The sequence below is a fragment of the Carcharodon carcharias genome, chromosome 1 (genome assembly GCF_017639515.1).
Source record: "Carcharodon carcharias isolate sCarCar2 chromosome 1, sCarCar2.pri, whole genome shotgun sequence".
Classification (NCBI taxonomy): domain Eukaryota; kingdom Metazoa; phylum Chordata; class Chondrichthyes; order Lamniformes; family Lamnidae; genus Carcharodon; species Carcharodon carcharias.
In genome coordinates this window covers 72,948,345-72,975,036 of record NC_054467.1, presented here as the reverse complement: position 1 = coordinate 72,975,036, position 26,692 = coordinate 72,948,345, and the positions used below count along the sequence as shown (strand labels likewise).

The 26,692-nt window shown below is 41.2% G+C and overlaps 1 protein-coding gene across 1 annotated transcript in view; it reads right to left on the bottom strand.

The window, feature by feature from the left end:
• LOC121283940 overlaps positions 1-26,692 on the bottom strand; it is a 197,618-nt gene that overhangs the window by 157,564 nt on the left and 13,362 nt on the right. Inside the window, exons 2-5 of the mRNA XM_041198739.1 lie at positions 19,087-19,187; positions 17,523-17,592; positions 13,978-14,108; positions 722-810 (exon numbers count right to left, since the gene is read on the bottom strand). Of these exons, the coding sequence (XP_041054673.1) occupies positions 722-810; positions 13,978-14,108; positions 17,523-17,592; positions 19,087-19,187 (391 nt within the window). The remainder of the gene's footprint in view (positions 1-721; positions 811-13,977; positions 14,109-17,522; positions 17,593-19,086; positions 19,188-26,692) is intronic.

Sequence of the window (26,692 nt, the reverse complement as noted above, 5' to 3'; positions counted from 1 at the left end):
GCATCGTGATATTTCGGTCGGTGGGCGCGCTATGCAGTGGGACACGTGCCCGCCATTTATTAAAGGCCTCATTAAGGCCCTTAACGTGCCAATCGTCGACGATTTTGAGGGGCCTGTGCGAATTTCGGCTCGGTACACGGGCCCAACGGGTAGGTGATTTTTTTACAAACCTCTTCCAGTGGCGGGATGAGATTTGATAGCGGTTTTAAAAACATTTAATAAAGTTTTCGTTTATTTCATTAACATGTCCCATCTCATGTGACATTTTCACATGAGGGGGACATGTTAATGAATTTTTTATTGTTCTATTTTATATTTGCCAGCCTTTCAGTTATCTCCCTAAGGCAGCACTTTGCCTCAAAGAGATGTGCACTGTTTCACACACATGCACAAAAGAGCGCACTCTGACAGTTGGGGAATCCCTCCCCACCCCGCACAGCAAGCGCATAGCGCTATCTGTCAGGCGACACACTGGGCAGGCCTTAATTGGCCCACCCCCACTTAAAATGGCGGCGATCAACTGCCCACCCGCCACCGAGCTGCTGGGGCCCGCCCGCCCATCAAGGACAAAATTCTGCCCAATGTATTCACTAATGCTGAACTGCAAGTGTAAATTTTAACTTGTTATACAGCTGTTTGCAGGGGGGGTGGCGGGGCAAGGGGGATAAACAATAAAGTACATAATTCAATCCTGGGTTTCATAGCAACAATAAATACTCACCCTAAATATGCATTCATACTTTGAACAGTTGCAGGGAAAGGACTTCCGCTATCCATGTCTGTGATGCCAGCTTCTTTCAGCAAGTCTTTCTGGTGAAAAAATAAAAAAGTGGATAGAATCCATCATTGCTAACCTCAAACAGAGTCCTCTTCCACCCCAATTGGAGACTGAATTACATCTGTACACTCTGATTCAATTATCTCCGACCCTCTATCCCCATTTCACTTCAAAGGTTACACTTGGTCTTGACTCCCTGATTGGTAGTGCAAGGAGTATAGAAAAATGCCATTATTTTCCAGCTGTGGTATTAGGAGGCAGCAGATTTCTCTACACTCATGCATATTGCCGCAACATGTGATAGATAACTCTGAATTTTTAAAATCATTCTGATCAAATTAAATTAGCTCTAACAAAGAAAGCCTTAGAAGAGAAGGTGACTCTTGTAAAGAACATATTTTTATTTTTTCTTGGACTGGGGCTTTAAGATTGGACTGTGGCTTTAAAAACTACCATGGCTGCAGATTAAAAGAGATGTTCATTTGAGCAGGAGAAGAAAATCTACAATGTTGCTATCTCCTGGAACAGTGTGAATAGGTTGGACAAAATGGTGCTGGAAAGGAGACCTGGTTTAAGAGGGAACTGCCTAGCGACGGCTCCTGACCAAGTGGCCAAGTTCTGTGTGAGGATAGTGCAGTAGATCAACTCCTAGCCTAAAAAGAGGAAAGACCTGAAACCTCTCTCTCTCCCGTGTTTTGTAAGACTCCAGTAATCCTGACATAGTAACTAGCTGGCTAATCCTCACATCGCTGTATCCTGCTTTCTTTGAGAAACCCGTCAAGAATAAAAGGGGAAAAATCACCAGTAGAGACATTAAACGCAAGTTTCAACCAGAGAACCACAGACTGCAAGTGCTGGGAAACCACCTTGTGTCAGCCACAACAACCTGCAAGGAATGTGGAAGAAAGCAATCCAAGTCAACCCATCTAATCCTGAGCTCCGGACTGGTGTTATTGAAGTGTTTTATCTCACCACTAAAATCCATGTTTTGTGTGTCGTGTGTGTGTTGTGTGTTGTGTTTGTGTATAGGGGTTTAAGAAGGGGTAGAGTTTAAGCTAAAAGTTAACAGTTCATATGTTTTTCTTTTGCCACTGGTTACAGACAATTTGTTTAATAAACAGTTATTTACTTATTAAGTTTACAAACCTGGTGCTTGTATTCTTTTAACCTAAATTAAACAGTTAGGTAGAATTGGAGCAATTAGGTGGGCTGATTAAACTTCTCACATTTGTCACGGCTCGGGGAGCAGTGGGGCTTGATGCTACAGGACACTATCCCCAGTGAGTCGTGACAAAGTTTAGGGGCTCGATTCCGGAATATTTTGGAACCAAAGAAAATGACAATTTGGCTGTAGATTTAGTAAGTAATAAAGTCTAAAAGGAAACACCAGGTTTGATATTTTCAAAATAAGATGGCACTGGAAACTGCTAAAATCTTCCTGCAAGTGGAAGAGATGTCCCTGGTGGCTTTACAAGGGATCCCAAAAGCCAGGTTAATCGAATTGACACATAAATTAAGTGTAGGATTGCCTGCCAAAGATAGGAAGGCAGGGATAATTGAAGATATAGCACAACATTTTAAGTTGGAAATGATACCTGACACTAGTGAATCACAGCTGGATGTAGTTAGATTTTAGAAATCAAGATGCTTGAACTTGAACAAGCAAAGGAAATGAAAAAAAAAGAGCTAGAGACAGCAGAAAAAGAAATAGCAGAGAAAGAAAAGGAAAGAGAAAGGGCATTTCAAAGGGAGAAAGGCAGGAGATAGAAAGTAAACAAGAAAGGGAATTAGAAATGCCAATGTTAGAAAAGGTGAAATGAGAAAAAGAGAGAGACAGAGAATTCCAGCTTAGGGTGCTGCAAGTTAAAAAAGAGACAACCTGGAGCTGAGGTAGAACATACATCTAGATCAGAATCCAGTGGGGAGGTGTTTGAATTTGTACAAGCTCTTCCAAAATTTAAAAAAGGGATATTGAAGCATTCTTTATTTCATTTGAGATGATAGCTAAACAGATGAATTGGCCAAAGAAAACTGGACATTGCCCATGCAAAGCAAAATGACAGGTAGAGCATAGAAAATTTATGCCTCACTGTCAGAGGAGGTTTCTAGGGATTATGATGCGTTGAAAAAGGTCATTGTGAATGCATATGAATTGGTCCCTGAAGCATACAGACAGAAGTTTTGAAACTTAAGGAAACAGCCTGGGCAAACTTACGTGGAATTTGAAAGACTTAAACAAAGTAGTTTTGACAGGTGGATACAAGCCTAGGAGTCGAAACTACCTGTGAAGTTCTCAGAGAGATCATTCTCTTGGAGAGTTTTTAAACTCCCTAGCTTTTGTAATAAGAACCCATGTGGAAGACCAAAAGGGTTGCAACTGCCAGGCAGGCAGCAATAATGGCTGATTATTATGAGCTAATCCATAAAACCAAACCTTTTATCCATCACCCCCATAAATTTGAAAAGGATAGAAAGCGGGAGAGTGAAAGGAAGGCAAGTAGCCAGGGTAAAGAATGGGTAGCTGGGAACACTTTGAGATCTCCTCCCCAGATCAGGAAGGTAGGTATTGAGGGTGGAGGTGAAGGTCAAAAGCCTAAGTGTTTCCATTGTAATAAAGTGGGACACATTTGTTCAGAATGCTGGAAGTTGCGGGGGAAGCTGATGTGACACACTGGGGTTCGTAAGAGTGAGTCCGAAAAGAGAACTCAAAAAGAAAATGCCACAGATCAAATTGTAGCTTTAACTACAAACAAAGGTCTGAAGATAAACACTGCTGTGAATGCAGGTGAAGTGAATAAGGTAGATGAGAAATATGAAGGGTTTTTATCGAAAGGGAAGATAACCCCTTTTTCACCAAATGATGCAGTTCCGCAGGATAGTGTCCTCGGCTCAATTATTTTCAGCTGCTTCATCAATGACCTTCCTTCCATCATAAGGTCAGAAATGGGGATGTTCATTGATGATCGTACCATGTTCAGCACCATTCGCGACTCCTCAGATACTGAAACAGTCCATGCCCAAATGCAGCAAGACCTGGACAATATCCAGGCTTGGGCTGACAAGTGGCAAATAACATTCACACCACACAAGTGTCAGGCAATGACCATCTCCAACAAGAGAGAATCTAACCATCGTCCCTTGATGTTCAAAGGCATTACCATCACTGAATCCCCCACTATCTCCATCCTGGGGGTTTCATTGACCAGAAAACTGAACTGGACTAGCCATATACTGTGGCCACAAGGGCAGGTTAGAGGTTAGCAATTGTGCGATGAGTAACTCACCTCCTAACTCCCCAAAGCCTGTCCACTATCTACAAGGCACAAGTCAGGGGTGTGATGGAGTACTCCCACTTGCCTGGATGAGTGAAGCTTCCACAACACGCAAGAAGCTTGACACCGTCTAGGAAAAAGCAGCCTGCTTTATTGGCACCACATCCACAAACATTCACTCTTTCCACCACCGACGCACAGTAGCAGCAGTGTGTAGCATCTACAAGATGCACTGCAGGAATTCACCAAGGCTCCTTACACAGCACCTTCCATGACCACCACCATCTAGAAGGACAATGGCAGCAGATAGATGGGAACACAACCACCTGGAAGTTCCCCTCTAAGTCATTCACCATCCTGATTCGGAAATAAATCGCCGTTCCTTCACTGTCGCTGGGTCAAAATCCTGGAACTCCCTTCCTAACAGCACGGTGGGTGTACCTACACCACATGGACTGCAGCGGTTCAAGAAGGCAGCTCATTACCACCTTCTCAACGGCAACTAGGGATGGGCAATAAATGCTGGCCCAGTCAGCGAAGCCCACATCCTGTGAATGAATCAAAAACAAGCTAAACCCATAACTATATTAAGGAGCACAGGAGCTACTCAAACCCTTTTGCTGGAGAAGGACCTAGTTTTCCCTCCAGAGAGTTCAACAAAAGCTAAAGTACTGCTAAGTGGAGAGTACATCCCGGTTCCATTGTACAAAGTACAAATGGAGTGTGATTTGTTGTCTGGATCGGTGGTTGTAGGAGTGGTTAAGAAATTACCTGTGGATGGACTGGATCTACTCCTGGGGAATGATTAGGCAGGAGTGATGGTTATAGCTTTGCCAATGATCACAGAAAGTCTAAAAGAGGCTAAATTATCAGAGCAGTTACATGAACAAGTTCCTGGTATTTTTCCATTGTGTGTGGTGACCAGAGCAATGGCTAAACAAAGTCCATCACCAGAGGTCAAAGTAATACCACGAGCAGATGTTAGAGTAGCAGAAACCTTATTTAAGGGTGAGGATAATTCAAAGGAAGTGTTTGGCACGTCTTCCTTCAGGCTCAGAAAGCAGATCCAGAGTTAATCAAGTTAGTACAGGCAGCTCACACTGAAGTTGAGGCTGAAGGAGTTCCGGAGTGCTATTACCTTAAAAATGGAGTTCTGATGAGCAAGTGGGGACACCCTCACATGGCAGCGGATGAGGAATGGGCGGATATTCATCAGATAGTGGTACCACCCAAATATCATAAGGAGATATTGAGAGTAGCACGTGATTCCCATGGCAGGATATGTAGGAATATGGAAAGCCCAAGCATCGATAAACAGGCATTTTACCTGGCCAAGATTTCATAAAGACGTAGTGCAATTTTGTAAAACATGTCAGATAGTAGGTAAATCTCAACAAGTAATCAAACCAACACCTTTAATACCCATACCAGTTTTTGAAGAACCATTTAGTCAGGTGTTAGTAGATTTTGTAGGGCCATTACCCAAAACGAAAACAGGAGCATGTAAAGCAGCACGAGAGCAGACTAATGGGAAAGAGTTGGAGAAACAAGTCAAGTCAAAATCCAGCACATGTGATTCAGAGCAGACTAATGGTAAAGAGGTAAAATCCAGAAGTAGATATCGTAAACAGAGTAAAAGCAAAGAGAGGGCAAAACCGGCCAAACCGAAATTGAAAAGTCAAGAACAAAGTAAAAGCAGAGAGCAAGAAAAAAGGGCCAAATCAAAACCTAGAAGCCGAGATAGAGAACAGAGTAAAGACAAAGGTAGAGGGAAAAGGAACAACTCACGAAATAAAAATAGCGTAAAAGAAAAAGTAAAGAAAGGGAAAAGCTTGCAAACTCAAGAAGTAGAAGCAGGGAACAAAAACACAAAGGAAACTGGGTTAAATCCAGAAGTAATGATGTGGAATAGGGCAATAGTAAAGATCAAGAAAAAAAGAGCAAAATCCAAAAGCAAGGAAAGGGATAGAAGTAGGAGCAAAGAAGGTCAAAGGAACAGAAATAAAGAACAGAAAAAAAGGATGATAACAAAGAAACGCTAATCTACACTGACCATAATCCTCTGGTGTTCATTGAGAAGTTTAAAACCCGAAATGTGAGACTGTTTAGATGGAGTCAATTGTTTCCACCATTCAATGTAAAGATTGTTCACATTGCTGGTAAAGATAATGTGATTGCGGTGCATTGTCTCAGCTGTAAATTACTGAAATCAGTTAATACTTAAGATTGTATAAGGGGGAAGGATGGATGAATGAGTGTAAGTCTTGTGTTTGTTATCTATGTATCACACCCCTGGGATGAAACGTATTTGTTAAATGGTGTTTCATCTTTTCAAGAGTAGAGGCATGTAAAGGAAATATTTTTATTTTTTCTTAGACTGTGGCTTTACGATTGGACTGTGGCTTTAAAAACTACCATGGCTGCAGTTTAAAAGGGATGTTCATTAGAGCCGGAAGAAAAAAGTCTACAATGTTGGTATCTCCTGGAACAGTGTGTGCCAGGATGGACAAAATGGTGCTGGAAAGAGGGAACTGGTTTAAGAGGGAACTGCCTAGCAATGGCATTTTGATTGGCTCCTGACCAAGTGGCCAGGTTCTGCGTGAGGATAGTGCAGTAGATCAGCTCCTAGTGTGAAAAGGGTAAAGACCTGAAACCTCTCTTTCTCCTGTGTTTTCTAAGACTCCAGTAATCCTGCCATAGTAGCTAGCTGCTTAATCCTCATATTGCTGTATCCTGCTTTCTTTGAGAAACCCTTGTCAGGAGGAAAAGGGGAAAAATCACCAGTTGAGATGTTAAAAGCAAGTTTCAACCAAAGAACCACAGACTGCAAGCACTGGGAGACCACCTCATGTCAGCCACAACAACCTGCAAGGAATGTGGAAGGAAGAATTTCAACTCAACCCTCTAATCCTGAGCTCCGGATTGGTGCTATTGAAGTGTTTTATCTCACCACTAAAATCCATGTTTTGCGTGTGTGTTTGTGTGTGTGTGTTTGTGTATAGGGGTTTAAGAAGGGGCAGAGCTTAAGTTATAGAGTTAAAAGTTAGCAGCTCATATTTATTTCTTTTGCCACTGGTTACAGACAATTTGTTTAACAAACAGTTATTTACTTATGAAGTTTCAAATCTGGTGCTCATATTCTTTTAACCTAAATTAAACAGTTAAGTAGAATTGGGGCAATTAGGTGGGCTGATTAAACTTCTGACATTTGTTACGGCTTGGGGAGCAGTGGGGCTTGATACTACAGGACACTATCCCCAGTGAGTCGTGACACTCTACATTATAACGGTGATTATACATTAAATGTTTTTCACTGACTGTTAAGTACTTTAGGACATCCCAAGGTTGTGAAAAGCATAATATAAATACATTTGCTTCTTTAATTGTAATGGGAACAATTTCAATATAAAATTATATCTAAAATATGTGTTAAAAAATTATAGGAGATATTTCAAATCTCATGTAATTCGTCATTCTCATGGAGGCCTATTATTTAAAGTCTCTATTCAATTTGTGGAACTCTGGACCCTTTATCCAGGTCACAATGTTTTTAATCTGTATAAAGTATTCCTGCTGTTCCCAAGTCATAACATAAACTTGTAGCTCTTTGTCACTTTAAAAATATTTTTCTGGCTTTTGACATTTAAAGGGAAATATCTTGTGGTATTTAAGGAGAAATTCACTTGGGAATTTCTCCTTAGATACTACAATTTTATGTTTTCAGGAAAGAGGAGCTGATTTCCACCATTGTACAGTTATCTCGTTAGGTTACTGTATTTTAGAATCCAGTCCAAATGATTAGTGTTTTGTTTCCTAAGCAAAATGAGAATGCAGTCTTTATAGTATAACCAGGATTTGGGAATAGCCTCCAAGTTTACAGATGAAACTAAACCAGGAAGTGAAACTGTCAAGTGCAGAAAACTGCAAAAGATCATTTTATGGCTTAAGCAAATAGCAATAGAAATTTAATGTAATAACTGTAAAATAATACACTGAATGTAATAGCGACAGATCGGAGTATTAACAGAAAAAGTACAGTGAGGTGGGGTTAGATGAACAAATGGATTTTACTTTAACAGTCTCACTGGCAACCTAAATTTTATAACTTATGTAAAAAGGTGCAACAGTACCCAAAAGGTTGATAACCCATCCACCCTGATTAAATGTGTAAACATTTAACTACAAAAATTGAAATACAACTTTTAATAACCTCTGACAGACTGTAACTAGTCTCAAATTATAATGCGGAAATTAATCCTAAATGGAGAATAAATAACAATCTCATCAGGAAAAAAGAGAGGCAACTGACTCTTCAATATTCTGGGAGTGGCCCTCCTATATTAGCAGTGGCCCTGTGAAATCTTACAAAGATAGGGCACAGGATGGGGCCAATCTTGCTCTCCAACTCCTTGGTGAAATAAAGGATAAACACCAATTGTTTGGTTCACAGTCAGAATTTAATGGGTTGTGGTCAGCAAGTATCCATCTGAACATCTCGACTAAGATCAGTTTGCTCATCTGCATTGCTTGGACTTCACTGTCACTTGATACTGCTCAACTATCATCTCTGATGTGAATGATTTTAGAGGAACAATGGGCTCAAGTAACCCTTATAAAAACAAACTTCAAAAGAATTGAGAGAGTAGCCAATCAACTCTGGAAATGTTATATTTACACTGACAGCTGTCAACCCATCAAATGAACCACAAACTGGGCATATCCATCTGCCGGAAATAAGCCTGTGGAGTTGCTGCTGTTATGTGTTTCTTTTTTAGCCATAGGCACATACCTCACTTAACGATGCAGCTAATAATGCTGTCGAAAAGCAGAACAGAAAGACATTGCTCCTGGGATACAAGCACTGAGTGCACAATTAGTGGAATGCTTTCATCTTCTGTTTGTTAAGAGTAACTAAACCTGCGTTTCTTCAGTTTAGTGATGTATGAAGAAGGCCACTTTATTTAGCTTTAAACTCCTGAAAATAAGGTGAAAATTATAGGATACAATTTTACTACAAGGAGGAAGAACTACACTTAAAACGACATCAATTGCCTGTGCTGCTAGCAGCAGAGCTTCTGTGTAATACTGCTTTTTGTCTGTACACAATAATTTATTGGTATTTGAAAAAAGAAAAGCTGTAAATGCTGGAAATGATTTTGAAGGTGAAATATTTATTCCATGAGCAAAATATTGCAAAGCAATCAAAAAAAAGTTCATAATGCTGCGGATGTGAAGAAATGTTTCCTTCAAACGCCCATTCTATACTTACTTCAAACAATATTATTTTGGACAATGTAGTGCCTGTAGTTTTGATGCTATGGTTGCACACTTCAAACACTACACCTCCTGGATGTCATTTTTATGCTGGTGTTAACAAGGGCAGTGGGAGCATGTGCAGACAAATCATGATGTCCGTCAATGGACAATTTGCAACTAGCGCTGCCATTTCTGACCTCACCACCCCAGCGGATGCACTCTTTTAAACATAAACAGCTGAACATGTGTTTAGCAGCAGGATTGAAGGACCTCCTACTAGCACTATTTAAAGGATCATCAACTAATTTCAGATTAGTTGCTAACTGACTGGCTCTGAGTTTGTAGAAGTGCTGTGAGCTTTCTACTATTTAAACTTGGTCAAGTTAACAGGTAGTGGTGCTGCAGATGGAGATGGTATTGGCTTTGATTCTATGGGTTCCGGCCAGATTACTTGCTCCCAATCATGGGTGCTATAGTTGCCATCCTGCTTGGCTTGCATCATGACAGAAGGATTGAGCAGAGGTAACATAGAAGTGCACAAGCTACTTGCAGAGGGAGGAGGAGGGAGGAGATAAGGGATGCGGAGGGAAGCACTCTCAGTAAGAGACCTTATCCACTCATGGTCTTCAGAAAGTATTTCTCTTATGTCAGGAATAGTGTGTGCATTGTCTTCATTTTGCAAAGGATGTGCTCACAGAAATCTTCCACCTCTGGCAGGTACACCTGCAGCCTCACGGCAGCCAAGGGTGGTGCTCCTTCCCGTTGTGAAGGTGACCATGGCCATGAATTTCTTCACTTTGGATTTTTCTATACTGGAGCAGAAGACATCACTAACATCTCCCAGATCGGCATCCATTGCTGCTTTAGGGAGGTGACTAGCACTACATCTACTGGTTCTCCTTTATCTACCCTACTAGTTACATCTTCAAATATCTCTAATAAACTTTTCAAACACTATTTCCCTATCATGAAAGCAATTGTTTCTGTCTGATAACACTATGATTTTCTAAGCACATTGTTAAGACTTCCTTAATGATAGATTCCAGCATTTTCCCAACGACAGTCCGCAAGCATGACTCTGAGCTTCCAGTCACCTGTCTTTATAATTCTCCTCCTTGCTCTTGTGCTGACCTCTCTGAAACCCTGCAGGAGGCCGGGAACAATTAAGCTCAAAGTGTACTTGAGGAACAGCAACTCATCTTTCTGTTAGGCACTCCAGAGCCTTTTGGACTTAACACTGAGTTCAACAATTTCAGACTGTAATCTCTGCCCCCATTTTGTTGTCTTTCTCTTTGCAAGTTTCCATTTCAGTCTTGTTTTGCACGTATCTTTGTTTTTGATTGGCAGCTCTTCACCAGTCTGCCATTCACACCCTTCTAGTCACATCTTTTGTTTCTTTACTTGCCCAATTACCACTCTCTTTGGCCCTGCAAAATCAACTCCTCCCCCACTTAATCTATCATGTCCTCCAACTAATCACAGACCTTCACTTTTGTTCTTTTTCCACCTTGTCCTTTTCACTTGCTTAAAACCTATTAATTTCTAACCTTTCCCAGTTCTGATGAAAGGTCATTGACCGGAAATGTTAACCCTGTTTCTCTCTCCATAGATGTTGCATGACCTGCTGAGTACTTCCAGTATTTTCTATTTTTACTATCCTTAACTTCCCTAGAAAACCAAGAATGGATCCTGCTGAGTTTTGTTTGTTCAATACTTTGAATTATTTCTTTAAATGTTTCCTACTGTTTATTTACCATCATACATTTTAGTCCATTTACCAATCAACCTTTGCCAGTTCTTCCCTCATACTTATATAATTGGCTTTGTTTAAGTTTAAGATGTTGTTTGGGACTGGAGTATAGTGCTCACAAACTTATTATGGAATTCAATTGTATTATCATCACAGGATCATTTACTTTGAAGTTACTTATTAAACTTACCTTATTACAGAATAATAGATCTAAAATAGCGGTTCTACAATGTACTGTTCCAGGAAACGGTTGCAAAAACATTCTACTAACTCATCCTCCAGATTAGCTTTTTGCCAATTTGATTGGTCTATTTGTTCAGGCGAGCTGTAAGTGATGCTGGCCTCATATGAACTTTGGGCCCCTGCTGAGATGTGCAATCATTCAGCATCATGTGAAATGCTGAGCTGCATGCTGCATTACAACAGCCCCTGCACTTCAAAAAGTACTTAATTAGCTGCAAAGCACTTTGGGATTAAGGGCAGAATTTGAAATTGAATTTGAAATACTATGGGCGGAATTTTCTGCCTGTCTGGCGGGCAGGCCCGACCCAATCTCCGGTGGGCGGGGAGCCGATCCCCTCTGTAGAAGAGGACCCCGCCGCCATTTTACATGGGCGGGCCAATTAAGGCCCACCCAGCATGACATCTGGCAGGAAGCGCTATGTGTTCCTGTGCGAGGGGGGGGGGGGCATTCCCCAAAAGTGAGAGTGCGCTCTTTCACGCATGCACATGAAAGAGCGCACAGCTCCCTGAGGCAAAGTGCTGCCTCAGGGAGATTGCTTACACTTTTAAAAATATGAAAAATAAATAAAAATTCCCTAACTTGTCCCCCTCATGTGACAATGTCACATGAGATGGGATATGTTCATAATTTACATAATAAGTTTATTAAATTTTTTTAAAGCCCTACATGAAACCTCATCCCGCCTGTGGATGAGGTTTCATATTTGTTCTATTGCCCGCCGGGGCTCCTGGCCTGCCCACCAACCTTAAGATTGGACGGCAGGTCCTTTAATTGTTTAACTGATCCTGTCAATGGCCTCAATTGGCCATTGACAGGTCGGTGGGCCCGCAGCTGATTTTGCTGCACCCCCCGCCTTCCTGAAAATTTAAATGAGACGGGATGATGTCAGGGGCCTGTGTCATTTTACGCGTCAGCCAGGGGGCCCCGCCCCCTGCTCTCCGATGGCAAAAATTCTGCCCTAATATAAATGCAAGTCTTTATTAACAGGTAGCCTATATCAGAACTAGTAGGTGTCAGTTAATTGCACATTGTGATATCTTGCCTGTTTTCAGACCTCATCCAATCTTTTACCCTCTGCTTTCATTAGAATACAAATTTGAAGCCACAACAGTATGAATGACTAATCCCAATGCATTACTGAAGATTTACGAATACAATAATGCGGCTTTGCTCAGGATATGGAAGACAAATATGAACTAGATAACACATTTTATAAAAAATTCTGATTATACTTAGTAACATATAAAGAAACAGTAGTCTGCATATTGTATACATTTAGTACAGTAAGTACGAATCAGTGACTCTTGTTGGAAAACCCATGTTTGTTTGGGACAACATCAGGGAACAAAAACCTTTTCAGTTTAGCCAGTTTTGTGGTCGGGGCATGACAAGGGCACTTGACACTGACCTCCAAGAAACTTTGATCTTTTTGGCATAAATATCACCTTTCCTGATGTAAATTTGAATCTGGTGCCAAGTCAAGGGGACCTCCGGTGTCTAGCAGCAGTAATCTCATCGAGCAAGCTAAACAGCTGATTACATTGAGGAATCCTCACAAACCAAGAAGCAAAATCCACTGATTATCCTAAACTTTTTAATAATTTTTTTTTATATTCATTGGCGTCACTGACTAGGCCAGCATTTATTGCCCTTCCCTACCTTGTTCAGAGGGCATTTTTAAGAGTCAACCCACATTGCTGTGGTCTAGAGTCAAATGTAAGCCAGATCAGGTGAGGACAGCAGATTTCCTTCCCTAAAGGACATTAGTGAACCAGATGGGTTTTTACCACAATCAACAATGGTTTCATGGTCATCATTAGACTTTTATTTCCAGATATTTACTGAATTTAAACTCCACCATCTGCCATGGCGGGATTCAAACCTGGGTCCCCAGAGTATTACCCTGGGTCTCTGGATTACCAGTCCAATGACAATACCACCATGCCACCACCACCACCCCTCAAAATAAGGACTGGGACATTCACGAGATTAAGGTAAAAGCTTAAATATCATAAACAAACTTTAAAAATGAATTTCTATTATTTTAAAAATCTGTTTTTGTCATAATGGAGAAATTTGGCACTCCACAAGTATAAAATTAATTTTTCAAGGTGAATGAGGCTCAACAGTAGTGATAAACTTAATATGCTGTTAAAAACCCAGTTAACCTCAGTCAACAAGGTGTAAGCTTTTCAAGGGTTTTTAACTAACGTAAAAATGGAAGTTCACACCAGTTCAAGTGATTTTTGAAGATTTCCATCTGTGAGGACTTCAACAGCGTACCCTGTGGAGGAGCATGGCATCACTGACAGCAACTATTGTATTTCCACATTTAACTTCACATGTCAGGACACCTGAAGTTGCTGTCAGTTTCAGAGGAGGAATGACAAATGAACATTGGCACTTGCATTGTCATTACATCCGCAAAAACTGCACCATGATTTTTTTCCCACGTAAGTACTACTTTAAATTTTGGTCACACATAATCTTTACACATACAGCCAAATTCTGGTCATAATAAAGCTGGTTTTTGAACAATTAGAGTCATGACATCATCAGTTTCTGGTGGGATTAAAATTTAAAAATGTGCACACTGGAAATAGTTGTACAAGAGAAACCGTTTGACATTTTTCTTCCTTGTGGATGTCCTTTTAATGAAAATATACTTTTTACGTACCATCAACATTAGATCATCTCCCGTCACAACTCCAATCTTCAACTCCAGATCTGCTTTCTTAACTACCTCCTGTAGAGCAGCAGCGCAGGCGTGAGGGTTTACACCTCCAGCATTACAGACTACACGGATACCTGAAGTAAGCAAAGATAAAGTACTTTTAGGGGATTTGCTTTCACAACATGTTCAAAATTTCAATTTCAAATGTTCAAAAATAAAATAAAGTTTTTATCAATTGTCATTTTGATTTATTTTCCCCCTTTCCTCTTCTATAAGGTGATGGGTTTTTTTGTTTCAGAAAAGCCTGCCACCCTCTGATGCTTTGTCTTTGTGGGACTTCTTCAGTTGGGAAACTAGATAGTCCTGAGAGTTAGCCAAATATCTTACTGTGGAGCCATCATGTTGAGCCTGATTTGGTCCTTGCTCAATATCCATGTATATGCAGCCAGGGAATAATGATCAGAAAAGAAAGAACAAACAACTTTGCAATTTAATTGTGCCTCAGCATATACTCAGGACACCACAAAGTGCCATACAGCAAATTGTTTTAAGTGTAGTTACAACTATTTTGCGGGCAAGTGCAGCTGTCAATCTGTACTCTGCAAAGTTTCACAAACAGCAAATAAATCTAAGTCTAAAAAATCTGTTTTTGGTGGTTTTGCATGAAGGAAGAATATTGTTCAGAGCATTAGGAAAACTTTGTTTGAATGTACCATGGGATGTTTGGCACCTATTAAAGCAGGCAGCATCTCCATGCAGCCATCATAGCACTGCAGCTGAGATTATGGCTGGAACTTTCCCTAAATTGCATTAAGGACGGTGGCGGGTGTGAGAAAAGGTGATTTTCCTGCCAGTGACAAGAACGGGTTTATGCGCCGTATCATCTGCTTCCCACCTCATTAATTATGCAGCCACAGGAAACACACCATATCCCTGGCAGGCGGCCACTGAATCACCCACCACACCGCTACCTCACCATTTCCTCACTCCAGATGCCATATCTAAACTGCAACCACGCACACAGTTCTCAATTCTTGCAGCCCAGGACAGCTCCAGTGAAGACATGGCCCAAAAGCCAAAAAAGTTCAGTGACTCGTCACTGGGATGCCATTTGGAAGCCCACCATGATGTCCTCCATCCCCATTCTGGCTGCAGGAGGTCCAGCAATCTCACCACTCCAGTTTGGGAGGCGGTGGCAGTGGTGGTCAATGTCAGCACTGCACAGAAAAGGTTGGCCATCCAGTGCAGAAAGAGGATGAATGATCTTGTCCATGTCATCAGGGTAAGTCAACCATTTCATCATTCTAAACTCACACACTCGAGCCCATCACACGTTCACAGGCATCTCACTCACTGCCAGCTCAAAAAACATCACAATTCATTCTCTCATACATACCCTCACATCTCCATCTGGCCTCATCTCCTCTGTTGATTGCCTCATCAGCCCTTACCATTTTGAGGCAACTTGCACAGATCAACATGTGCCCCACGCAGGCCCTAGAATACACCCCTTCCCCAGTACAGCCCTCATCCTGCAGCCTTTTCCCTTGCTTGAGGCCACTTCTCCCCCCTCCCCAAGCAAGTCCTAGCTTTGCAGCCATTGAAAAGCCACCCCCACCTTAACTGTTGGTCTGGTAGATAGAGACCTGCTCATGAGTCCCCATAAAAGTGGTGCTACCAGCAAAGCCTGGCACTGATAACTGCGAGTGCTGCCCAAAGCAAGGTAGGATAACAAACCTCGAAGACCAGAGCAAAGTGCAGCTCGCGAGGTGCATGTCGTTTATGTACAGTTGTGAAATATGTCAGCGTGGCGTTAGCTCATGATCCAATGTGAGTGGGATGATTCAGGCGAGCAGGGCTTATAATGAAATTCTAACATATTGAAATTAGCTTCCCAATGTGCTAACATATTGAAATTAGCTTTCCCAATGGGAAATGCGGCCTGTCATTGACAGGTGGAGCGGGCAATTGCAAACTGGTTTTACGGCGACATGAAACCAATTTTTGCGATCTTCCAATATTATCCACTCCTGCCTGCTGTGACACCTGCCGCAAACGGGGCCGGAAAATCCCGGCTTATGTGTTGTGTAAGCCTGTAGAGAAGCTTGAACCTAAAATCTTCTGACTTGATGCTGAGAGTGCTACCAATTGCTGTAAGTTGGAGCAGGAATGCTGGCTAATATTTCCCCTTTCAAAGCCCAGGGCAATGAAGCCAATTTGAGATTTTGCTACTGCCTCAGTTGATGTTAGCAAGCTCAATGTAGGCCAGTGATCAAACAAGCAACATGCTGGTATGTTTCAAACTGGAGGAACTTGTAATTTTCATTTCTCAGAGGAGGATAATTAATATAAAATTATCATTATTTTGTTTGAGTGAAATTCACCTCATAACGTATGCACAATTGTCACTTGCTTAAAGAGGCAGTATTTGGTGTATACTATTAAGTGATGTTATTTGTTAAGAGGCTAGTCCCATGTTTCAATTTATTTGTTTTATTTTGTTTATGGAGGCAGTAGCATAGTGGTTTTGTCACTGGATTAATATTCCAGAGACCAAGGGTAATGCTCAGAGGACCTGAGTTTGAATCCCACCATGGCAGATGGTGAAATCTAACTTCAATAAAAATCTGGAATTAAAAGTCTGATGATGACCACAAAACCATTGCTGATTGTTGTAAAAACCCAACTGGTTCACTAATGTCCTTTAGGGAAGGAAATTTGCCATCCTTACCTGGTCTGGCTTACATGTGACTCCAGACCCACAGCAATGTCACTGACTCTTAAATGCCCTCTGAACAAGGGGACTTAGGGATGGGCAATAAATGCTGGTCTAGCCAGCGATGCCAACATCCCATGGACGAATAAAAATGTGTTCGTTAGTCTTCGCTTATTTCTCAAGGAGCTCCATGAGCAGAAAAGGGTATATATGTAGGATTATGGTTTAAAGTGTCCCACACTAAAAGATTGGTTTTAAGTTTGGCTGCTTGCTTGTGGACCTTCTTGGAATGGATTAGGGCAGTCAAGAAATATTTTTATTTAAGTGTTGTTAAAGGTTTTAAGTAAGGAATATCAAGTCTGCAGAGTAGAACACTTCACACTTTAGATAACAAATGCAATCAAGCAGTCCAAATTCAGGCAAAGTATGGCTCTGATATAGGGTTTAAGTTCCCTCTTATTCTGTTCCAAAACAATGCCTTTGCTTAATCCTCGGAGCAACACTCCATATTGCTCCAGAGTGAACTTTTTTCTTCTCTCATACCAGTCATTGAATGCTCCAGGCCTTCCTGAATAACAGTGCCAATTTAATGCAAACCTGTTCTAAATTATGGGTGGTGTGAGTGAGAAGTGAAGGAAGCAAATCTGTATGTTTTGCAATTTTCTGAAAAAAATAACACAGAAGACTGAAGGGTAGAATACAGAGGATATGGTTAATTTTGTAGTTTTACTTTCAGTTAGTATACTACTAAAATGAGTTTAAAGATTATAAACTGCAATTAACCAACTGATAAAAGCAGTAAGAAAATAAACCATGACTATAAATTAATTACCTCTTTTTTGAATATCCTTAATAAATGGGGCCATTGCAACCTCAACAAAATCAGGCACATATCCATGATTCTGCTAAAAAAAATATAGATTTTACTATTTCTGTATCCATGGGAATAAATCATAATGAGGAAACTTTGCTCAATAATCACAACGTAAAGACACGTTAAAATGAACAATAAGCACAGGACATTACACAGTACACTGGGGCATAAATATAAAAAAGTAGAGTGGAAAAATGTTCTGATCAAAGGTCACCAACCTGAAACGCTAACTCTGATTCTGTCCATAGAGTGTTTTCAGCATTTTCTGTTTTTACTGGAGAAATGCGGGTTCAGTTTCTCACCTATGGACAGTTCTTATTTCAGCCATCCAACTGCAGAGAGTTGCCCAATGAAGGTTCGCTGCCCACACCACCCCCATTATGAAAGAATGAAAATGAGAGGAGAATGGATGCTGAGGCTCACTTCAGTAAAAATATCAGTAAAATTATGAGAACAAGTTGTCCACCAAGCCATTGGTCAAGGAAGATGTATGATCAAATAAAACAGGCACATAATTTGAATCCTGAATGAAAGATCTGGAAAAGCCTCTGTTCGTCAAGATGATCCTCAGAAGGTAAAAAGATGAGTGCCCTTAGCTGAGGAGCCCAAGGACCCAAATTTTGCAGGCCCAGTCATGCAAAGAGCCTCAATCTCATATGGAGACAATCACTTGAGTATCCAGTTAAAATGGCAGGGACAAGTCTATTACCTGCATCTGCAACAGATTGCAGAAAGCTTCACTGAACCTGCAGAACAAGCTAGGGACAGTGACAGCTCCAGAAGATTCATGCAGCAGCAAAGCACTGAGTGCAGGTACCAGGGATAGTGATGGCTTCTAGAGTGGTCGATATCATTGCTTCACTATCTACCAGACCAACAGTTAAGGTGGGGGTGGCTTTTCAACGGCTGCAAAGCTAGGGCTTGCTTGCGGAGGGGGGAGAAGTGGCCTCAAGCAAGGGAAAAGGCTGCAGGATGAGGGCTGTACTGGGGAAGGGGTGTATTCTAGGGGCTGCGTGGGGCACATGTTGATCTGTGCAAGTTGCCTCAAAATGGTAAGGGCTGATGAGGCAATCAACAGAGGAGATGAGGCCAGATGGAGATGTGAGGGTATGTATGAGGCTTTGGTACTGGACACATCCACAGGCCTTCCGAAATCTGACTGGGGCTATTCAGTCTGTAATTTTATTGGCCAGTAACACCTCTGAACACTTACCCTACACCAGTGGGCTAGAAGGGATTTATCACTACCACCAACCAAGAACATCTCTGTAAGGTGAAGAAACATAACAATGAGATTTTCCCATCACCCCGCTTAAAGCATGAACCCTCCTGAGGAACAAACTTCTTTGGCACCATCTATGAAGACTATCCTAGAATTAACTAACCACAATGGAGCACAGTTAGGGATGGTACACTAATGTCCCCACATGCCCCCCAAACCCCCCAAAAAGAACCTTTGGACACACTGTGTACTATAACCTGGCTACATTCCTATTGTTGAATAATAAAAACATATTCTCACAGGAGATTTGGCTTTAGCAGCTGCGAGCAGTGACATGGTGATCTCAGACAGGTAATCAAACACCAGAAAATCCAGGTTTCCACCAAACACCAGCTGTGGAACTAAAAAAGACAGATGAAAATTATTTTTGGATACATATTTACAAATGCACAGAAATATTTTATGTTACAGCACTGATTATGCAGCTATATTCACATGTTATCGTGCTCTCACTATGTAAAAGGACACTGGAGCGTTTGTTCTAACATTTTTACAATGTAATTGAGACTACGCTACAAATGAACATATAGTACCATCTTACAAAGGAAAACTTGAGTGCGTTTTAATGAGAGTCTGATGTATTTATAATTCCAATGCTATATCTGATATCTTCCATCATGTTATTACTCTCTTCCGCACTGATGGCTGCCTCATTTACAACAATGCTGAATTTAATGGCTCATTTTCTTTCACTAAACTTCAAGTGAAAATCCTTGGATAAGGAGTTAATTGAGTAGTGAGATTTTGTGTTTAAGTTTATTATGAGATAAGTTTGGAATGTCCCAAATTTTCTCCCAGTGGACAAAGGCACAAAACTGCCAATTGTTCAGCTTAAAATAGCATTTTAGTCCAGGGCCATTGCAATTATTATATCAAATATGGCTTTTGCTGTACCACTTATGATAAATACAAAAAGTTGAATTTTGAACAACACAACAGGTGGTGAAACTTCATTCAGAACTCGTAAAAATTGGAATCATTAACTCTGCTTCTCTCCCTACAGATGCTGCCTATGGGCCAGATTTTGCTGTCCAAATAATGCTGAATTTAGTGGTGCTCAGTTATGTAAATTGCCCAGCAAGCTGTACTGAGGAAGAGACACCCCATGAATTGCAAATTGTCCCCGGTTACTGGTCGAATTGCATCGCTCTGCCATTAGCCTCACGTGACGGCAGTTTGCCCTTGACCTCCCCATGAGTTTCATGAAGTTGCTGTGCTTTCATATTAATTGCCCATGAAACTCACCGCAGGAAGTTAGGGCTACAACTTAACAGTGTAAGTACTTTTTTAATAATGCCAATCAACTTCCCCAGGGCAGAAAGGAAACAATTTAAACTGTGGAGCCTCATTCCTAAAGTAGCTAGGGATTTTTAATTTTTTTTACATTACCTTTCATTCCTTTTTCTCTCTGTCTTAACCTGATCTTTCTTTTCCTCTCTTTATTTTTTATCTGTACATGATGTGATTCTAATTCACCTTCCTCCTCTGTCATTCCTCTGTTTCTTTCTCAGTTCTCAAGTCTCATTGGTTAAGGAGATCGAGTGTTGGTCCAGTCATTCATTGACGTCCCCGATGCCTTGTTGCCCTCACCATACCGTTATCAGGCTGCACCTCCAGCAACTCACAGGACAAAATATTTGAATTGATGGGTAAGGAAATTAAGTTTAACCATCTCAATCAGCTATGAGATGTCCCCTTCCAGCAAAACCTGGGCCTATGTTTCCTTCATACGATATATTGGGGCCATATGCAATGTTCTTTGTTTTCAGGCAATGGTTTGATCTTTGGCTTTTAAAAGCAGACTTCAGTAAATCTTCAAACAAGCTTAATAGATATATTGGAACAATTGCAAAACAATCAACATGCTCAATTATTTTAAAACATCCTAAAGTATTTATTTCAATTAATGCTTGTAGAATTATTTATTTTAAAAATGGTAGTATACATCATGTGGTTAATCCATCCTAATGAAATAAATAATTTCATGACTGAAAGTTTGTGATGAGCAGCATATAATAACTACAATGAAAGTAAAACACATATCATAACCAGGGTGCCTAGAATTTTGAAACATCTAAAAATCAAAATCATTAGTAAAAGAATAAAGATTGATCCTACAACACACATTGCCAAATAGTCCACACATATTTATGTTCTAGGAAATGTGTAATAACAGGACATTTTTAAATGAAAACAAACACCTTTACAAAACAGCATTGAACTATAAACTTACAGCATCTTATGAGAAGGAAACAAAGAAGATGGGTTGAAGCAGAGACTGCAGAAAGCAGGGGAAAAACTGGAAACAGTGCGTCCTGGAGCAGCTTGGCCACAGCCACCAGAGTGAGCCACCACAACAGCCCACCACTGTACACCAACCAACCAGCCAGACTGACGTCAGGGTCAGCTATGGTCACCCGATCATTAATGGCCACCTTACTGGCACAAGTCAATACCATTGGGTTCGTCCCAATCTACAACTAGCCACTTGCAGTAAAAAGGACAACTCAGGATCCAAAGCTTTTAAGGAGCTGTGACATCAACATCTTGAGCAACAGACCAGGAAAGATAGCAGAGTTGAAAGAGCTTGGAACAGCAGGGAATCAGCATTGGAAGGGACAGTGGGTGGGATTTTCCAGCCCCGACACCGGACGGCATTGTCACGGGCAGGGTGGGAAAATTTGAAAAGTCATGAAAACTCAACGGTTCTACAAATTTTTCCGTCCCACCCACAACGATGCTCATGTCAGGGCTGGAAAATCCCTCTCATTATGTCTCTTCAGTCATAGAAATGTCCCACAAAGAGCTTCAAGCTCTCCTATTAACCAGGATTTTTAACTATAAAAGTTAACTGTTTTGGCCATTTATCTAGTTTCCAATTCTGAAACGGCTTTGGCTTCTACTGTCATATTCAATTGTCCAATTGTTTGGTGTTTGATTATGTGTATCTGTTAACTCTCTGCTCTGTGTGCTGTTAGTTAGGTCTAAATGTGATAACTGAGAAAGAGATACTAAAAGCAAACTGTAAGCTTGTAACTTCAGACATTTTAAAACTTTGTAAATAAAGCTCCTGTTCAGACATAAAAAGTAGTGTGTCATCTCTGCGAATATCCAAAACATAAAACGCAACTGGCAACGAGGATGATGGAGAAAAGTTTAAATTTACTGGCTCCAGCGTTCCTTTCTTCCCTGGGGGAACCACCAATGCGGTGGGATCGATGAATTTTGGGGTTCAAGACCTACTTAGTCGCAACATATATGGGCAGTCCGTAGGTAGCAGTGACCTGCAAGAAGGCAATACTCGTCTGTTGGCTCAGAGATGAAGGCCAGTGAATATTTGAGCAGCTCACAGAAGACACATCTACATTTGATACGGCATTAAGTGCTCTCAAAAAATACTTCGGGCCAAAGAAAAGTGTGATTAGTGAAAGGTATATGTCTCGCCAGAGATGCCAGGAGGCCCTCATAATCAAGTACCCTCAACAATATACCCAAAATGTGGAGGTACCCTTTGGCTCTCACCACCATGTCCAGCTCAAGGGAAAAAGCGTAACTCATACTTAAGGTGGAATCACTTCGCAAAGGACATCAAAGAAGAATTCATCAGTTCAACGCGTGGAGGAGTCTCTTCCTGAGACTGAGGTACAGCATGTGTTTACCATCATGGATGGTAAAGCATCAGGTGACTTTAAGGCTTGCTCAGTTGAGATGGCATTGTTGCTCCTCATTGATATTGGCACAAAAATATCTATACTGAGTGGCAAACTCTAGCATTGTTATTTTTTGCAACTTTCTCATTCTTGCGACAGACACCATTCAAGCACCATTCTATTATTCCAATTTTGAGGACGATCACAGTTCCAGTGCACTACAAAAACCCTAGACAGGTTCACATTCTACATAGCCAAAGGCAGAAGCCTTATTGGGGCAAACCTGTTAGATAAGCTTGGCTTCAAACTTAAAAGACCCACCAGAGCACATAGTAACATGTTCAGCGACACAGAATACATACAACAGTATCCTTCCTTATTTACTGGACTTGGTCATGCTCCTCACATTGACACATCAAATCTGCTAGTTTCACAAAATCTGAGATGATTGCTGCTTGCCGATCTGTGCCGAAGTGCCACAGGAGCTGAAACAACTTGAAGGAGACGGTATCATTGACTATCATTGGCGGTATCGACTCACCATCTTGGATATCAAACCTAGTCATTGCATGATGCAAAAATGGCAAACTTAGACTATAAGCAACCTTAATGCGGTCAACGAGCAAACATTCTAGACAAATATCCACTTCCTATAATTCAAGAACTGTCAGCACCATTTCAGGATTCCACAGTCTTCAGGGAGCTTGACATGCATCTTCAGATACCACTCATAGAGCAAATCCGATATTTTACAACTTTTGTTTCAAGGCCACAGAAGGCCCCAAGGACTATGTTCAGCATTAGTGCATTCCAAAATCGTTTTTTCAGTGTTGTCAAATGTTAAGGGAACGCTCAAACTACTCAATGACATCATTGTCCATGGAAGGACAAAGTAGAACACAATCAGCAGTTATTGGCAGTGCTCACTTGTTCTGCACAGCACAATTTGATGTTCAACAAGGACAAATGACATTCACAGCATCCGAGATTGACTTTCTAGGGTAGACAGTGACAGCAGATGGAGTAAAGCCTATACACAACAATGTCAAAGCCATCCATGCGCTTCTGACCCTGTCTAAAGTGAAAGAGTTGGCATTGTTCCTTGGTACTACCAAGTAGGCAGAGATCGGGGAGCCTCTTCAGAAGCTAGTGTGCGAAGACGCACAATAGAAATGGACAACTGCATAGCAAACAATGTTTGGCGCATTAAAAGTAAAGATAACATCTCTGCCAGCCCTCACACATTTCAGCCCACATGCAGAAACATATGTCTCAACTATGCGTCAGGAAATGCAATAGCAGCTCTACCCTCACAGTACATGGAAGGAAGTGAATGACCAAACGCTTAAGTCATCACGCCTGCTGTCATAAACTGAATACAAATACTCTTCTGGAGAGTGGGAAGCAGCAGCCTGCAACCAGATTGGGATCGTTGGCACATGGATCTCTATGGTAGAAAGTTCATTCTTTGCGCCAGTCAAGTACTGACTACATTGTTAGCCACATCAGGAGCTGGTCACCGACCTCTATGCATCTACTGATGGTCAGATCACGTTCATCATACAACTTCAAGGTCGAGTATCCTACAGGTTCACGCAACCGAGTAGCTGATATGCTTAGCTGTATTAGTATCTCAGACAGCATTAGTGATATCGAAATGACTTGCAACACTGAAGACTACATGATCGCAGTGATTTCACGTGCATCAGCAAGTCTTGTTATGTGAAGGGAGAATCAGTGACAGACAGGATACTGCAGAATGTAGACCAGCATCTAAATCCTGAGTGGCTTCATGAAACAGAGGAAGAACCGGTCCCATGCTACAGAGTATGAACTCACATTGCTTGATGACAACTGTATCACATGCAGGACTCGAGCGGTTATCCCAAAAGTGTTAAAGCAACGTGTATTACATCTTGCCCTTGAAGGACATCCAGGTGTTGTTATGATGAAACAACAATCCCGTGATGCAGTCTGGTGACCAGCAATAGATCACTGTATGGAAGAGTTAATTAGAAACTGCATAGCTTGTACACTCAGAAAAATCTGTTAAACTGTGTCCGCACTCTACAATCGATTCATGGCCAACAAGACCTTGGCAACAACTGTAAACAGATATTTTTAAGATAAGTGCAAGCAGCCTCTAGAAATCAACTTCTTTTGTTTGTTGTTCGTGATCTACAGAGCAAATGATGGGAAATCGCTACAACAAATTCCAAAGCCACCACTACGGTCATTGACATTCTAGACAAATTGTTTACAAAATGGGGTTTGCTGGAGTGTGTCACTACGGACAATAGATCACAGTTTGTTTCCAGCCAGTTCACTGAGTTCACTTTCACTCTGACATTCTTGTTAGATCGGAATGATGGCTTAAGAATCGTCAGTGGCATGCAAAAGTCACAATCGGTCATAAGTTTAGCTACTGCCTTTCCAGTCAGAGAGTGTGGGATGGATCTATATGTGCAAAGTAAGGTATGATTGGATTGTTGAAACGTTTTCCCCTCCAGAGTCCACCAACTGACATTGTGATCCAACCTGCAATCGAACAGTGGCATTGAATGATTCAAAAGGGTTAGTCTGAGAGCTAGTATGTCGGAGGGGAAAACGTTTCAACAATACAATCACATCCTACTTTGCACATATAGATCCATCCCACACTCTCTGACCGGAAAGACACTAGCTAAACTTATGACCGATTGTGACTTTTGCATGCCACTGACGATTCTTAAGCCATCATCCCGATCTAACAAGAATGTCAGAGTGAAAGCAAACATGTGCAAGAGAATAACGATTCGAAGCTGGAGACTGGGATGGCATCAAATAGCCAAATCGCAACCACAAGCTCACATCATCTCCATCAGGACTAAAGCAGATCAAGCAGTTGCTCAGTACCAATGCTTATCTGTTGAATGACAACACAGTCGAACACGAGTTGCTTGACAGCGAGTAGATCAGGATATTTCAAGGACAGTAACTATAAGGATACATCTCATTTTCCAATGAGTGACTGCGATGTTGATCATCAAGGTGATCATGCGAACCTCAAGTTCACAGATCTAAGCCCCATCATCAGAGACCTTCACATCTCAAAGACTATTTCTGTACTTAGAGAAAATGGACACAATGAACTCTAAGGAAAGACTCGATGTATATATGTTTGAAGTTTATGATGGTTTCATTTAAAATAAGTTTTATAGGAGGGGGAAGATGTAGTATTCAATTGTTACGTGTTTGATTCTGTGTGTCTGATAACTCTTCTCTGTTCTGTGGTGTTAGACAAAGCTGAGTGTGGTACTGAGAAGGAGATTCTAAAAGCAAACTGTAAGCTTGTGGCTGCAGACATTTTAAAGCATTGTAAATAAAGCTCCTGTTAAGACCATAAGACATAGGAGCAGAAGTAGGCCATTTGGCCCATCAATTCTGCTACGCCATTCAATGAGATCATGGCTAATCTGTTAATCCTCAATTCCACTTTCCTGCTTTTTCCCCATAACCCTTGATTCCCTCACTGATTAAAAATCTGTCTATCTCAGTCTTGAATATACTTAACGACCCAGCCTCGACATCCCTCTGTGATATAGAGTTCCACAGGTTGTCTACCCTCTGAGAGAAGAAATTCCTCCTCATCTCTGTCTTAAATGGGTGCCCCCTTACTTTGAGATTATGCCCTCTGGTCCCAGACTCCTCCACAGAGGGAAACAACCTCTCAGCATCTACCCTGTCAAGCCTCCTAAAAATCTTATATGTTTCAATAAGGTCGACTCTCATTCTTCTAAACTTCAATGAATACAGACCCAATCTACTCAACCTTTCCTCACAAGAAAATCACTCCATATCCAGGATCATTGCGGTGAACCTTCTCTGGACTGCCTCCAATGCAAGTATGTCTTTCCTTAGGTAGGGGGACCAAAACTATTCACAGTATTCTAGGTTTGGTCTAACTAGTGCCTTGTATAGTTTTAGCAAGGCTTCCCTATTTTTATACTCAATTCCCTTCGAAATAAAGGCCAACATTCCATTTGCCTTCCCTATTATCTGTTGAACCTGTTATGTTAGCTTTTTGGGATTCATGCACAAGGACTCGCAAATCCCTCTGTGCTGCAACCTTCTGCAGTCTTTCTCCATTAAAATAATATTCAGCTCCTCTATTCTTCCTGCCAAAGTGCATAACCTCACATTTTCCCATATTATAT